This window comes from Lampetra fluviatilis, chromosome 49 (genome assembly GCF_964198595.1).
Source record: "Lampetra fluviatilis chromosome 49, kcLamFluv1.1, whole genome shotgun sequence".
In the NCBI taxonomy this organism is placed as follows: Eukaryota; Metazoa; Chordata; class Hyperoartia; order Petromyzontiformes; family Petromyzontidae; genus Lampetra; species Lampetra fluviatilis.
Genome location: NC_136323.1, coordinates 3040592 through 3057560, shown reverse-complemented (window position 1 = coordinate 3057560; position 16969 = coordinate 3040592). Strand labels below are relative to the sequence as shown.

The window sequence follows — 16969 nt, the reverse complement described above, 5'->3', positions numbered from 1 at the left end:
CCGGCCGCACCAGGGTCGCAAACGGGTACCCGTACCCAGCTGGGTCGGTTACTCACCAGTGACTCACGGACTTCTCACTCATTGATTGGGGTGAGTCACGTGCGGCTACCCGTACCCGGCCGGGTACGGGTAGCCGGGTATCAGGTAGAGTGTACAGGTATCGGGTACCCGGTTGCGACCTCTGCGCTCCGGTCTCTGACGATTGCTCGTGGTGGTGACGGTGGCGGTGGTGGCAGGAAAGCGCTGCAGCTGGCGCGACAGCTGCGGGAGCGAGCGGCCGAAGCACAGGCGTGCTACAGCCTGGGCAACACCTACACGCTGCTCAGGGACTTCCCGCTCGCCATCCAGTTCTTCCTCAAGCACCTGGCCATCGCGCAGGACCTCAGCGACAGGTGCGCACACGTGCGACGGGTGGGCAGGCATTCATTAACTCCTTTCAACTAAGGTTGACTTGTGTATTTGTAACGGTGGGAGGGCGGGGGGCTCACGATAACTTGTGAGGCCCCTTGTTTTAACAGAACTCCACTGTGCAGTTGTGTTGCTGTTAGCGACTTGCCCGAGACAAAACCGGCCACATTGATCACAGCATTGTCCAAACCGTGGAGATGAAAACCAAAGCGAAAAGGATTCACAAAACCAGTGCAATGATAATAATCATTGTTATTTCAACTTGTAACACGCTACCATTGTACAGTAGAGAGAGAACAGCTCAGAGGTGCGAGGAGGAGCCACAGATGAGCAGGAAAGGCAGCAACATGTGAGGAGGCACTACCAACAATTGCCGAAGCTCTGCGATCCTTTTTATATAAAGGTGTTATCGGCCAATTAACGAGTGTTTACTATATGCTAGTGCACGCCGCCCTTCCCCTGCCGATGTCTGTATTACAATTGTGCTGTCAGCATCCTATCATGAGATGTAGTATCCACCTGCATCTCTCGCAGAGTAGTGCAACCCTTCGTGCTAGAGGAACGGCCCACGGAGTCGGATACAGCAGAGCTACCTCTGAGATAAGCTTCAGGCTTCCCGTGGTCCAGACAGTAGGGGGCAGCACTTTCCCACTTGATCCGCTACTGAGAATAACGACCATTGCGTGACGGCCAAGCCAACGTGCAGATTCTCCGAGTTGTAATGTAGACAAATTAAGTGCAGAGCCAAATTTTACGTGATGTGTTTTTTGTGCATTCAACGGCGATGGCGCTGTGACCATCGACTCGCACGTGAGCACCCGGTTTAAATACGGGCAGTTGAAGCCTCGGATTAAAACCCAGAGTATCAGAGGTGCCCACATCAGGCACTGTGACCTCCGTACCACCCCGTCAACCTCTTGCAAAAGCACTTCTTATGAGACGTCCAGCAGCAGGAGGAGGAGAATGGAGGAGGGTTAGTGTTGCGATGTTTCGCTGATAACCACAACTAAAACGACTTGAGTAGATCACGCTGCCTCCTCCCAGTTCGAAGTGAATCACTGAGGTTGATTAAAAGATGTCTTTGAGGGAGCCGGTGTCGCAGCTTGGCTTGCTGAGCGTGGCCATTAGGGTGAATGTCTGATAGTTATTATGTGCGTGGCGCGTGGACTCCACTAAACCAGACGGGGCTCTTTTAAAAAAATACGGGTCGGATCGTTTGACTCCGCGCTATTCAACGTCAGCGTTTACGTTGCGCGTAGCGCTCAGTGCAAATTAGTGGCCGTCCCAAATTAGTTTAAGCTTGAATGCATTAGCTCTGCGCCGTCTGTCCGTCCGCCTGTAACTTGGGATGGCCATGGTAACTTGCGTAAAGATGACCCAATGTAAATAACTTATTTGTCTAAAGTTGTGTTGCTATAAGGGAATTACCCTGTAGGTAATCGGCCAAATTGATAAAAGGGTTGGGCCAGAACTTGTCGGTAAAAATCAGGCAAGGCAATGACACCATGGGCCACGATAACTCTCATAAACAAATACTACATTCCGAGCATGTTGGACAGCAATACAGAATTGATGCGTTTGCATGATTTTTTTTCTTCTTTGTTTGGTCCATCGCAACGCGATGTCCAGCATTGTAGGGCGGCAGGTTGGCGCAGTGGTAGCACCCGTGTCTTACAGCAAGAAGGGCCCTGAGTTTGATTCCAGACTTGGGTGCCTTTTAGTGTGCCGTTTGGCACGTTCGCCACCTGTTCTGCATGGGTTTCCTCCGGGTTTTCCGGTTTCCTCCTCCCACAGCTAAACAAACACACGCTGTAACGGGTTCATATTCTTAGTTCTTTCGGTAAAGTCACGAAGGTAAAAAATGAAATAAAAATAAAATAAAAATCACGACGTTTCGGAGGCAACACAAGTCTCCGTCATCAGGTGACTTGTGTTGCCTCCGAAACGTCGTGATTTTAATTTTATTTTTATTAATTTTTATTTCATTTTTTACCTACGTGACTTTACCGAAAGAACTAAGAATATGAATCCTTGCAGTCACGAAAGCTTCAAATCTAGAAGCTGTAACGGGTGTTTGACAAACATCCCAATGGAGCAGGACCCTTCCTATGTAAATCATAAACGGTTAATATTGTATGTATGTGCGTTGTAAGCATGTGGAACTTCTTTCACGCCATGCATAACCAACCGTGCTCTCGTGGTCTACAAAAACGAGGCGCGGTAATTTTGCTTGGAAATGTCAACGTTGCCGAGTAAAAAGACGCCAGGCCCCTTGAAATCATCGACGCTGCCGTTTCTTCTTCTCGCCTCGAAAGGCCGACAAGTAAAAAGCAAACCGGCCCCCGGCCGCCTTTGATGTCGGTAAAGATAGCTCCGTCGAGGCCTCGCGGCAAATCAAATTGGGCGAGTGTCTGGAACTCGACGCCACTGTAATAATTTGATCTTCTCTGCGCTTGTTTGCTGGAAAAGGCAAATCGGATTTCCAGGAAATTGCTTTTTTTCATTTAATACCATTAGTTGCCGGGTCAGTTGCGCCGCGTGGAAAGTGTCTTACTCGCCAGCTAGAGCGGCTGTGCAGACAAGTGGCAGATAGTGAAACACATGCGTAAGATGCACATGCACATGTGCAATCCACTGCTGGATGAGGGTCTACGCGGGGGTGCGGCGTTGGGTCATTTTCATCCTCGAAGCTTTTACAAAATTAAATCTGCTGCTAAATATCTTCGAGATCATTTAATCTGGCAGAAGCTTCTCTTCCCAGTTGCTGCTCACAATCCCTCCCATGTGGGACCCAAAAGTGGTTTACATTCCTTCTGTGTGGCGGCTGATAATCTCTGGGATAACCGAGCGAGAACGTCTGGGATCAAAACCTCACCATCCTCGTCCCACTCTACATCAGATTTCATCGCGCGTGCACGTGCAATTGATCTCTGCTTCACAGGCCTTCAAGTTATAAATGTTTGTTTGATTTTGTACGGGGTGTAATCTGTTAGCCTTGTGTTCTTTGTGCTGATTTTAACGTGTTGATCCGCGACTTTGCCACTCGCTACTTGACCCTGTGCAGTTGTTTGTGGATAGTTTTGTTCGAGTTTTTGTTGTTGTTGCTGTAACCAGGTTTCTGTAACCAGATCCCCAAGGAAAATGAGTGTGTATTATTACCCAGTGCATTTTTCCCATGCCACATTAAACCGAGCCTAACCGCCATGCAGTGCGGGTCACCGTTGGGTTATTTGACCTCAGCACGCTGGTCAGTACGGGTCGGTGAAGGTGGGGAGGGTGAACACGGGAGCATAGCAAGTGTGGTACAACGGTAGATTGTGTTGCATCGCCCACAGACGGTAGCCGTCTTTGGGAGCCTGGCACACCTGTGGGCGCACATCCAAGCGCTGTCCAGGCTCAAATCCCTGCTTGGCTTCTGAGATACTGATGAGATCGGACGTTTCCCACGCGGTCTGGTCATAGGCGAAAATTAATTGACGTTTTTTTAAAATGCGTCAAATGTCAATGCGATTTCCTGCTCAAATGAGCCACATTGAAGCAATGGTGCTCATCTCCTGTTTACAGCGCTGCAGATCCAGTGGTGGTAATTCCATAGGACAACCACTTTACTTCCCCACAAAGTGGTACCCATTTTTATCGACCCTGGACGGATGATTGATGGGCCAAGTCAACCGCCGACGCCCCCCCCTCTAACTCGGATTTGAAGTCACGACCTTGCGATTGCGAGCCGCTCGCCCACCGCTCGCCCCACCTCCGAGCCACCGGGCCACGATAACCAACTGGCAGCAGCGTCGGTCACTTTATAATTTTAGTTTTAGACACAGGACGAGATGCGTTTGTCAAACGGATGTCAACTCGGGGGAAAAACATCGCCCGATTCACCACTCCTCGTGCCGCTGACGAATGCCTCCCCATGTCACTTGCTCACAGCCAAGGGCGTTTTCATCATCAATCCCGGATGACCGATTCATTCTGTTGCCATGTTCCGTTACATTAAATCCTTGTGCTGCCCGGCAGTGCCATTAGGCAATTTCATTAACTGCCGCTGCAAAGTCGGTGGGCGGTGTCACAGCAGTCTCTGTCAGCATCAAGATGAATCTCCTATCGTCCGTCCGCGGCGTATTTAGGTCATTTTTTTGCACAGGTCTTGAGAAGCCGTTTCCCATAAGTACAGTGCCAAGGGTAAGGGTCTAAGAAAATGTAATTTGAAGGACTCTTGAGATTCGAGACCCATAGGCTCACACAGAGACCCACAGCCTCAGACAGACGCATATATTCGAATAATTATTAGCATCGTTGTGGAGAATACAAAGAATAAAATAAATCAGCAGACAATACATCTTCCCATTTCCGTCTCTCCAAATTCAAAAACAAAGCTATTTTTGTACACATCCCATCGGCCGGACAGCCTTCCGGGAGTGCGCATACTGTAACGGATGTGTGAAGGAGACTTTGGTTATTTACGTAGTTATTTATATGTTGCACAACGACGATAAGATTTTTGTGTATTGTTACATTTTGTGTCGAACTAGGACGCACATCGTAAAGAGAGGGTCACTGCCTGTAAGATGGGCAGTTCACCAGCATTGATCCAGGCAAGCCTGACTGAAAGTATGCGCTCGCAGAAGGCCAAGCGGCTGATGGTATGTCTAAGAAATACTCGCAGATCAGAAGGGCTACGGAGAGATGCCTCTGGTGCAGGGCAGGAGGAGTAGGGGGAGACCGAGGCCGAGATGGGAGGATGCGGTGGAGCGAGAGGCGAGGGCAGCCGGTTGTGACGAGAGAAGAGGCGCAGAAAGAGAAGATCACCGAGGGTGAAAATGCGAGCAGCCGGACCCCATGGGGATGCGGGATTCTCGGCGTGGAATCGTGGAGAATGGGCCCCGGTCTCGTTAGAACCATTGTGAATTGTGAAGCCATGTCGTTTGCCCTTCCGTGGGAAGCGTGAGGTCGTGCCAGTCGGTCGTTTGCAATTGCGAGGGGAGGGCTGCGTCCCCGAGTCCTTGAGCAGAGGGCATCGCTAAATCTGTAAACCCCACGGATTGTGAGCACTGCCGGCCGAGAGCCCCTGCAAAGAGCTGGGAGAGTGGGCGGCGTTGTCTCAGCGGAAATCTCGGCCACCGCTTCATTCCAATCCTGTCCCGCACCTGAAGAAACTGACGCAAGCAGCATCTTCGCGAGCATGGACCCAGATTCCCCGTGTAACCCCCCGCACAGGCTGTCGGGGCAAGTGCACTTGGCGAAGTGGCACTTATTCAGGCCGGAACGGCGCGTGAGGGAGCGGTGTGGCCGGTTACCACGTCCGGCTGCCTTTGTATCCCCAGAAAGTCGGTCACGTGTCTGTCCCTCCACGTTAACACGTCCCATCAGCCGCACGACCTTCTGGCAGTGCATACTTTCACCAGCATTGGTTCGGTGCAAGCAAACTGGACCGGTTTTGATGCGTGGCGTCGCATCAGCAGTCGGGCTCGCTCGAACCAATGTCGTCCACCCAGCAGTTTAAACAAGGTACAACTAAGTTGATTGGCAGGTCGCAGATGTGGTGGGGTAAAGTATGGGTGCGCCCACATTTGACCAAATACCCTGAAGAGGGGCCCGTCTATATTTGAGACTCTTCCGTCAGCGGTGGCCTGAGCGAGGACTTTGCAGGGTTGCGCCTCTGCCTGTTACAAACGCGTACAGGACTCATCGCCGTGCCTGCGCGTTTGCTCGCCGCGGCCGCTGCGTTTGGCGCGAGTCGTTTTGGCGGCGGCTCGGCTCTTGCCGCTTCCACCTCCTCCCCCCAGTGTTCGTTTCCTGCGATGACTTCACCCTCCAGCCGTGCAAAGCCTCCCGTGGGGTGTCCAGCTTGAACGGCGCGGCCTCCCCCCGTCGCGTCGTCGCGTGAGGACCGGAGTGGCCTCCTCGAGGAAGGAAGCGAGCGAGCGAGGGAGGGCGCGATCGAGAGGGCCCGCTGATGTCCTGCCCCCTTTTGTGCGTTGCGTTTGCCGTCAGGGTGGGCGAGGGGCGTGCGTGCTGGAGCCTGGGCAATGCGTACGCGTCCCTGGGAAACCACCAGCAAGCGCTGTCCTTCGTCACAAAGCACCTGGCCATATCCAAGGAGGTACGCAGCGCCGCTGTTCCCCTCGTGACCCCTCGTGACCCCTCGCGACCCCTCGTGACCCCTCGTGACCCCTCGCGACCCCCTCGCGGCCACTCATGGCCCCTTGTGGGTTCCGTGCATACGGGGTTACCACTGCGCCGGTTGTCATGATACGATATCGGTTATCAAGATACACGAAGATTATCGCAATGTCAGTAGTGCCTTTATATTTCGCGTGTTTATTGTTTTGTGCGTGTGTGCACGCTGCGGTGTACTTCTAAATTATTCACCTGCACTTCTCACTACATCAGCCTGCCGCAAATCTTCTAATGATTGCAACTTTACATTCCAGGACAAGTATAATCATTACATGATATTTTACATCTACACAATTGGAAAGATGGTGGTGACTTTGGGACGCTTTTATCTAGCGGTGGATTGAGCGTGTTTGATGACGATGGCAAGTAGGGACACGGCCCGCGAACGCAGACGGACGAATAGAGAATAGGTGCAAGCAGAGTTTGGCGAGGAGTTAAACTCGCGGGTGAGTGGAGTGAAGTGGAGGACGACGCGTTTGTCTCAATTTGGGCGGAGGCGCGGTCCGGCCCGTTTAGCTCCCCGCAAAGTAATTGTGACGTTGCAGCGTCACGTTGCCTTGACACGCGAGGCTCGCGCACGCGCACGTTTCGACTCGCTCCATCCGTCTCTTCGTCTGTCCGTCTGACCCCTCCGTCCCTCCGTCCATGCGTCTCTTCGTCTGTCTCTCCGTTCGTCCGACCGTCCGTCCGTCGCAGGACGTGGGGGAGCCACTCGGCCGAGCGTGCAGTGGCACCCGCCGCCCACCCTGCCACCCGCGGCGTGTGGACATATGGCGGTGCCTCCCGGCCCACGGCTTGTTTACAACGTGTCAAATGGCGGGATGTCATGAAGAAATAAATTATTGCGACGGTTGGGTAGCACACCTCACGGCATTGGGATCATATTGCGCCTTAAAAATAATTGTTATTATATTATTTCGGCAACAAGTTCCTGGGTTTGATTCCCGACTGGGACGCGCTTCTGCGCGGAGTGTGTATGTTCTCCCCCTGACCTGCGTGAGCTTCCTCTGGGTTTTCTGGGTTTCCTTCCATAGCTTAAAAAAAAAAACTAACTTATCGGCCAAAACCACATCCCATTGCAAAACAATTACACAGCCATTTACTAATTTGGGATTGCACATAGCAACATCGCACCTGACTTGGAAAACGTCTTGAGTGGCGATGTTTACACACCGCACCAGGTACGCATTAGAGGCTGAGTCGACCTAGGGGAGGTCCAGGACCAGTTCAGATAGTCATCTCTGGTGTTGGTGATCGTGAGCAGGAATCGAACTTGGGTCGCCGGGTTCGTAGCCCAGCGTGCTAACCGCGACACCTCCGCTAGACTAGACACACGCAAGCAGAGTAAACTCTCATTACTTCCACCCGGCCGGGCTAATCACTTATTGACACCGAAGTTGAGGCCGGGCGTAGTGGGAAGAAGTGACGATCTGTCAAGCCGCCAAAGAGATGAATCGCGCTCGCCGCTCAGCGGTCACCTGTGACGGCTGGGCCCGTGCACTGCAGGGGGCGACGCGCGTATCGGTCGTCGGGACTGCGCGGGGAGAATATCCACCCCCCACACCCCCCCCCCGGAGTGGCAGAGTGGTTGGAGGCGCAGCTGGAAGGGGGGTGGGGGAGGGGAGGGAGATTGGGAACGTCCGCACGCGCCGTGTTTCGGGGAAAAATAATGGGTGGCGGTAAAACTAAATAAATGTGGCGGCGTGGTGACACATGAAGAGGGGACGATGTGTTCCCCAACCCTGCCACGGACGGGAAAAAAAAACCACAAGCATCACTCACATTCAAACCATGGCTAATTGCGCCGTTGTTGCCGTGTTCTTGATGCATCAAAGAGCCTTGCATTCTCAGAATGTACGGTGTGTGTGTGTGCGTGTGTGTGTGCTGCATGGCGTCGGTCGATAACGCTCATGGTTAACAAGCTCGCGTGCTGCACACGATTATGATTGTTGTCATTTTGTTGCCGAATGGGGAAAGTGTTGCCTCTGTGGCTACAAGGTTCAGCGTTGGCCTGTGTAGTCCTCACGATCGTTGTGCTTCTCAGCAGCCAGCGCAGCATGGCTGGATTCTGTTTCACGAGTTTCGGAAGCACCCGCTTGTCCTGTACGTTGGAAGTGTTGTGTAGCCTGTGCAGCGAGTATGCGGGAGCATTGCATATAGGAGCCGGAGTGATACTCACAGTTTTGGAATTTAAGGCGATGTAGTAAGTTTATGAGGCTATGACCAAATGGTGCAGAATGTACCCGATTGCGTCCGATCTCGAAAGCTAAGCAGGCTTTGAGTCTGGATAATGGTTGGAAGGGCGATGAATATGTACGACAGGTTGTTATAGGCTGCGGGGCCACATAGGTTTGGCAGTGCAGCGCAATACATTGTTGTACCGTGTCTGATGCTTGCTGCATTCAACCATGACCAGTGCGGCGTGGGGAGGTCTCGCATCCAGCAGTGAATAGAAAATAGCTGACGGTGGTGATGGTGAAGCAGCAGTGCAGATGACAGTGCCTCCAGCGATCCAGACATGGCTTTGCTCACAACTTGCTCATGCAGAGCTGCACAAATTCAATAATGTTCTGCTCTTAATTGGAACGGACAAAGTGCCCCGGGCTGTGAACCGGCTCGTGATTTCAAACACACGGACACACGCACCACGCGCACGCACAGACGCACGCACAACGCACGAATGCACAGACGCACGCATACAAAACGGGCACGCATACAAAACGGACACGCACAAATGCACAAAGTCACACCAGCCACAGCCGTGGCACAGGACAGACGCCGGATTTACTCTGGAACGAAAAGTGGCGAGTCTGTCTGCTGCCGCTCACGTTGTTCGGCGATGAGCGCCGGCGAACATGAACCGTGCCTCGCCATGCCGCGGTGCCACACCAATGCTGGGCGGACGGACCCCCAATCTGGTGAAGCTGGTCTCTATTGATTTTCGTTGAAATAACATTTGTTGTCATTAGTTTTCACCTAAGTTATCCGGCAATCGAGGGGAAGACCTCAGGCCAGATGGTGGGATACGTTTAGGTCGGATCAGATCTTGGAGGTCGCTGTGTGTCACCTGTGCAGCAGCTGCCGGTTCTGGCGGAAGGTAGAAAGCGCTGGCGATAAGGGGCGATGGCATCACCGGCTGTGGCCGCGATGACGTCTCGATCCTGACTACGAGACTAGAAATCATCCATTCGGAACTCTGGCAGCGTGGCTCAACCCTTCGTGCTAGCGGACGGCCCGCGAACGACGTGACCTCTGGGCGTCTTTAAACTTGTCAACGTCGCTGCCGAGATCACGAAGGCGCCGGCCGGTGAGGTGGCGAGCCACCCATTCCCCGCCACGCGGAGTGATGAGCGTCCCTGGCGCCGGCGCTGCGTGTGACGGGCAGGTTGGCGACTGTAACGGCGAGCTGACGGCACGTCTCAACCTCGCTGACCTGCAGTCGACGCTCGGCATGGCGCAGGCGTCCGAGCAGGCGGAGCGAGCGTCGCCCGATGACGACCACGACTCCGAGTCGGACTCTGAAGGTGAGCGGCGTAGTTTGCCTTGTGTGTGTGTATACACGCGGCCTCCCTGTGTCACTCTTATATCGCTACTACAACCTCAGGTTTTTGTGCCCGTGAAATCTCACTCGCTGATATCTCCGGCCGTGTTGAGGGCTCGGTCTCTCATCCACACTTTGTTCAACCACCACCACCACACTTTGTTCAACACACTGAAGGTCACAACAACACACTCACTCGCCTACTAACCCATTCACTCACCGACGACTCACTCACCCACTCACTCACTCGTAAACTTACCCACCCACTCACCACACTACAGGTCAGCTCACTTGTCTTTCTGCTTCTTCCTTCCCATTGCTCCACTTGGGAATTTCTTCCAATTTTTTTTCCCCAAGCACGGCGGCGCGCATTTTTAAATCCTTTATATTAAGTTCACTTGCTTGCTTGCTTGCGTGCTTGCTTGCTTGCGTGCTTGCTTGCTTGCTTACGACCGTGCAAATCTTTCGGTCGTTTTTTAACCCACTTCCCGTGATCCAATCGAGCTGACATTTTCCACACAGACTCGTTGTGCGAGACAATTAATGTTCGTGAAAAAAAATTCCCAAAATGTTACACTGTTTAGGGAAAACAAATTAAATATTTAATTACCAATTGCTTAATACTGGCAGACAATCATCTGACCCATAGGTGGCAGCCATCTCAAGCCAGAGGACGAGAAGACTCTAGCCGCCACGCATATAAAGGATTTATAGTGAAAAACTTTGTTTTTTTACGGGTTTACTTGTTAAGAAATTATTCTTGACGTCGATCAAACCCTGACACTGCTGCCGTGGGGAGTTTCTGATGTAGACGAGACTGATTGACTAATTTTTTACCTGTCGCGAGCTCGGGCTCGTACCGTCTCAGAAGCAAGCTAAGCAGGTGTTGAGCATGCGTATTGCTTGAATGGGGGCGACCACCGTGTACAAACAGGTTGCTATCGGGCTTGCGGGGACACGTGGCGGGCAGCAGAGGGCAGAGCAGCAACATCCATTGTTGTACTGCACTTCTCATGCACGCCAACGGCGATGCTCCCAGGCCTCCCCGACCGGCACTGACCGTTGGTACCCTGATATCCCGCATGGGCGTGGTGAGGCCATCACCTAGCAGTGGATTGGCAGATGTGCGTCCACGCGAGGGAGATGAAGCCCCGTCCGTATTCTTAGTCACAGCTCGGTTCAGGCTTGGCCCCGGCTCAAGTGAGCCTTGGTTCAAAGCCACATATCGCTTAAGCCAACTCCATAAACACGGTCCCAGCCACGCTGAGGATTTCCGGGGAGCTGAGCCTGAGCGTTAAGAGGTCGAGCCAGATTTCGAGCCATGACCACGAACACACGCGACCGAGGATCGTACGAGCGACGCTTCGGGCGATTGAGAGGTGAACGTCACGACGCTTGTTTTGGCAGGCGAAAAGACGAGGCCGAGGAGGCGATTGAGTATGGAGAACATGGAGCTCATGCACTTGACCCCGGGAAAGGTCGGCAAGGTACGGGGCGGCGACGCGAGCGGTGTCATTTTGAGAGTCACCAATTATCCCCGAAACGATATCAAGAAAATGTAATTCTCTCCGACGTGTGTTCGGCTTTCACCGCGTGTTGTTCGGCGCGATGTCTGACGTTTCAATCCACGTGCCGGGAGCTTCTGCAGGAAATTATCTGAGCAGTTCTATGCTCTCCCAGGGCATTTGAGTTGAACGTAGCTCTTAGAGGAGCTCCCGGAACGTGGAGCGAAACGGGGTCACCGATTAGGAGTCTGCTGGGAACGTTGTTTGGAGCCCAGGTCTTGCTCTACGCCATTTCCGATTCAAGCTTTAAATGTCTTGGCACTAAATTACGAAAACATGGAGCAGATTTAGGGTGGCTCTGGTACTAATATGTTCCAGACATGGGCATATTTCAAATACAATTGCAAGCGAAGTTACCGTACAGCAGAATCGACAGCTAACTCTCAATGTGTGATTTGGATGGAAGATTAACCAGGAACATTTTTGAAGCCATGGAATTCCAGGTGTTTGGGGGAATTAATAATCATTAAGAATTTACACAGACTTCATTCACTGACAGGGAGAGACAGAAAATTCCAGAGGCGCGAGAAATCACCGAGAAGCGGGAAGGATGCCAGAATTTTGAGCCAAATATTGCCCAAGCTCTGTGGTCCTATGTCTGAATGTTTGAGCAACTCCATTGCCGAGTTGTTTATACACGTGGGAGAAAACTGGAGTGTCCAGAGAAAACCCACGGGTGTGAGGGGAGGCGGGAGGGGGGGGATAACACTCAATCTTCCGTACAGGATGGAAATTAACCCACTTGCTGTACTGCCACCATACCCTGGCCAGCCAGGAGATGGCGACTTCGAGGCCCACGGGTGGGGAGGAGGAGGGAGCTTCGCGAATTTGCCTGCCGGATTGCGGGCGCGTGCCCCGGAGAATGAATGCAATAACCCAACTCCTCTCTCGCGACCGCAGCCTCTGAACGGCGACGTGGGATCCCTGGCCATGGCTGGGGCGGTGGTGTCGGCGCAGCAGAATTCCGTCTCCACGGCGGCGGCGCCGGCGACGTCCAGGCCCTCTGGGAAGTCCCTTTTGCCGTCGCGGCTGCGCGGCAAGAAGCAGCGCGATGGCGCGGAGATGGAGCAGCGAACGACGTCGGTGGATTCGCGTGACGTCGCGCTGCAGGTGTCCACCAGGGTGAGTGGTGCCCGGCCGGCAGACGGCTCGCCGCATAGGCTCCGCACAGATGGCTTACCGCAGAGGGGTCACCACGGAGGGCACCACACAGAGGGCTCACCGCAGAGGGTTCACCACAAAGGGGTCACCACGGAGGGCTCACCGCAGAGGGCTCACCGCAGAGGGCTCACCGCAAAGGGGTCACCACGGAGGGTTCACCGCAGAGGGGTTAACACGGAGGGCTCACCGCAGAGGGTTCACTGCATTGGGGTCACCACGGAGGGGTTAACACTGAGGGCTCACGACAGGGCTCACCGCAGAACCGTGGAGTTGTTGTGGGTCAGTGACATGGCCCAGCAGCAGCACATTTGCCATTCTTTGCAGAGGTTCGCAGTTCGGTCCTGGCAGGCCACCCTGGTTAATACTACGGGCTTGTTAACTATAAAATAATACACATCCGTCAGCTTCACAGTGGGCATTGAAGACCCCCGTGATGCCATTTCGAAAACAGTGGGATCATTATCTGCCGGCGACACAGTCCAAATTTGCCAAATGTGTAAAATTACACCACAAATTGCTCATTTGGGATCGCACATACATTAATAGCGCAAGAAGCAGGTAATTTTTGTTGTTGTATTTTCACAAAACATTTTTTTTATTCCTATCGTGCTGCTGGCATAATTATTTTCCATTAAGAATGATGGAATGTGTTGCGCATGACGCTTCCCTGAAGACTTGGCGTTCAACAGATGACTCGCTGAAAGAATCCTTTCTGCGGCGCCACACGCAAATCAAAAAAATAAGTTGGAATCCATCCGTGACCCGATGGGCTTTGCAGACCAACATTACCCAGGTTTACGCGCTCAAATTTCAGACTGGCTTTGGCCTTGTGAACCTCAACAGGATTCGCCAGATGTTGTTGGCAAGGGAATTCCATATAAACTATGGGAGCCTGCTAATTGCAATTAGAACCATCGCACACTCCCCTTGTGCAGTGCTGTTTATACAACAAAAACGGACGTAGGAGGTCATCCGAGCTCCACTTTTGACTGTATTTTTCCATTGTTTCCCCGATGTTACCCGATTGCGCTATCGGCACCGTGATGTCCGCGATCGGACATCACAGAGCCACCCCTGAGATCCCGTCTTCACGTGACCTCTGCTCAGCACACGGTAGAGAGCAGCACTTCCCCACCCACTCTACGTATATTTAATTCTCAGAGTTTGAATATAGCCAAATTATAAATGTAGAACCACATTTAACGTGATGGGTTTTTTGCGTGTGCAGTCATTGGTGACTGGGCTTACACCATCAACTCGCTGATATATTTTCAGCACCCTCTACTGCAGGGTGCTTTATATCCAATCCGTGACTTACATTCAGGCCTCATCTCAACACATTTGAAAGCGCACCCCCAGTAGCAGTCGTCCCTATGCGGCACAAGGTGACTCGGCACCTGGCCTGCAAGTGGGCATGTGTGCGCTGTCTGTAGGGGGGCGATGATTGCTGGCTGCTGTGTGCAATCGCAAGAGGACCTGGTCTCATCACAACTCGGTCTATGAAAGTGGCTCTGAGCTGTCCTTTCTTTTTATTATTACACTTAATTCTAGATTTGAAGTTTTCCTGACTGCAAGGATCCATACTCTTTGGTTCTTTTATTTTATTATAATTTTTATTTTCACCTACGTGACTTTACCGAAAGAACCAACGAGTATTATTACACTTGTTTACCCAGGAAGGCCTCATATTTTTCAGGAGTGGTCCAATTTTTCGCAGAAGGGAGAAATCTTGCCGTGTATGATCTCAATTGGCTGATTTGCAGGTCATTTTAAGCGTCGGGATGTTGATATTTTTTGGCCAGCACCGATTTACAACGTACGTTAACTTTAGCTGTGGGTGAAAACTGGAGGAGCCGGTGGAAAGCCACGCAGAACAGGGAAGATAACCACCTCAAGACTAAATTTCGATTTAAAGCTTTCGTGACTGCAGGGATTCATCTTCTTGGTTCTTTCGGTAAAGTCACGTAGAAGGGAAAAAATAAAATAATAAAAATAAAACATAATAAAATACAATTCTCACGACGTCCTCGGCTGCTTGCGTTGTGGCCGAAACGTCGTGAGAATTGTATTTTATTATGTTTTATTTTTAAATCCTTTATATTAAGTTCTCTTGCTTGCTTAGGACCGTGCAAATCTTTAGGTCGTTTTTTAACCCACTTCCCGTGATCCAATCGAGCTGACATTTTCCACACAGACTCGTTGTGCGTGACAATTAATGTTCGTGAAATTTTTTTTCCAAAAATTTACACTTTTTAGGACAAAAATATTATATTTAATTACCAATTGCTTAATGGTGCAATGCAATCATCTGACCCATAGGTGGCAGCCATCTCAAGCCAGAGGACGAGAGGACTCTAGCCGCCACGCATATAAAGGATTTATAGTGAAAAACTTAGTTTTTACGGGTTATACTTGTTATTATTTTATTATTCACCTCAAGACTCCACACAGAACAGGCACCCGAGCCAGCACTCAAAACCCAGGCCTCCTCTCGCTTTGAGGCGCGAGCGTCACGACTGCACCACCGCCACCCTGCCGCCCGCGTAGTGCGCGCGGCGTGTTTGCAAGTCAGGCGGGGCCGTGTGACCCGCAGGCGATCCTTTGTTTGGCTCGGGTGTCACCAGCGATAATTTCCCCGCGTCGTATCGGGCGCGCGGGCGGTTGAGTGCACGTTCTGATTAGCCAAATTTGCACCGCATATTGATTGCGCCGGGATGCCAAAGATAAATGTGCGACCTCGCCAGGGTGCAAATGCAATTCTGGCCGCAGGGCATGTTGAAGGCTATCCTGCCAACAATTTACGTTTTTAATATATATAAAGTATAATTAAACTCAGCAAGTAGCCATACATAATTAAAGCAATAAAGCTGCTTACAAGTGAATACATTCGATTTGCAGATGAAAGGCCATTCTGATGGGTCAGCAGCCTACTTGCAGTACTATAAGAACATTTCCTGAAGGAATTCGATTAACTTAAAAATATGTTTTTCACTGATGTCCCGTAGACAGGTGGGACTCTTGCAACTGATCATTGCTCTGTTGCTTCCCAACAGTGCTCGCTCGTGTGTACGAGTATCGCTACGTAACTTCACGTTGATTTATTTTATCGCCATATTTTGCGTGAACGGGTGAGAGCTCCAAAAACCGGGATGGAGTCTCACTTGCAAGAGGGTCACCTGGTTCATCAGAAAGACAAAAACAACAAAGATGTTTGCCACTTACTGGCTACTCTGTTTTAAATGCATATTCATTCTGACATTCACAATGCACGCATATAGTTGTTAAGGTGCATACACTCAGAGCATCTATGGGTCTATACGGGTCTCTTAGTGAGTCTATACGTTGCTGTGTGTGAGTCAATGCGTTAGAATGTGGATATGTATGACTTCTAAACGCGACCGCATCTCAAAGCGCCGTACGTAAGGAGTTAGCTGACGGATGGCTGCGGAAAGGGAATGAGTTCCAGGTTGTGGGGGGTAATGCCTTGATATTAGAGTTAGGGGGAGCCAGCTGTACCAGGCACGGTGTCACTGTTAGGAGCCTTCTCACGCCCCGCCGTACTGCGGGCCTGGCCCCCCTGCCACATTTAAATCACCTCTAATTGGAGCTCACATAAAATTAACGCAATCGCAATCTGTGTAAGGAGGCCTGGGGGCTTGCGAGCCACACGTCTCACTTGGTGTTGACTGGTTTTTTAATGATATGCTAATTGGATTATGCCAATTCCTTATACCCGGTTCAATGACCACCAATCCACAGTTTTAGTTTTAACCGTGCAATTCCGCGCGCCGCTTGGAATCGGCGCTTGTCTAATTTTAATTATGCATTGTGAGCAAATGACAAGTTACGGTTTTCGCGCCAGCAGGGAGCGGTTCGGTATAAACCAACCGGTGAATTAAATTCTGCATCTATTTATGCACCTGCCCCCCTCCCCACTCCTAAGCGGGAGCGCTAAAATGGTACAACCTCTACGATAACACTGGAGGTGAAAAAGACTTTGACGCATTATCATAACAACACTCAAGATTCCGGGGGACTAATTATCACGTAGCATATTTCCCTAGTTAAAAACAAATATGTAAAAATACATCGCCGCCCGTTTATACCGGGCTGC

General features: G+C 51.4%; 1 protein-coding gene across 5 annotated transcripts in view; it reads left to right on the top strand.

Moving 5' to 3' along the window:
* The window catches only part of LOC144948451 (G-protein-signaling modulator 2-like), a 47051-nt gene that overhangs the window by 23849 nt on the left and 6233 nt on the right, over positions 1-16969 (top strand). For all 5 annotated transcript variants that reach the window (XM_078877936.1, XM_078877937.1, XM_078877938.1 and 2 more), the window contains 5 exons: positions 237-392; positions 6403-6511; positions 9974-10112; positions 11537-11616; positions 12595-12816. In XM_078877936.1, the coding sequence (XP_078734062.1) occupies positions 237-392; positions 6403-6511; positions 9974-10112; positions 11537-11616; positions 12595-12816 (706 nt within the window). The remainder of the gene's footprint in view (positions 1-236; positions 393-6402; positions 6512-9973; positions 10113-11536; positions 11617-12594; positions 12817-16969) is intronic.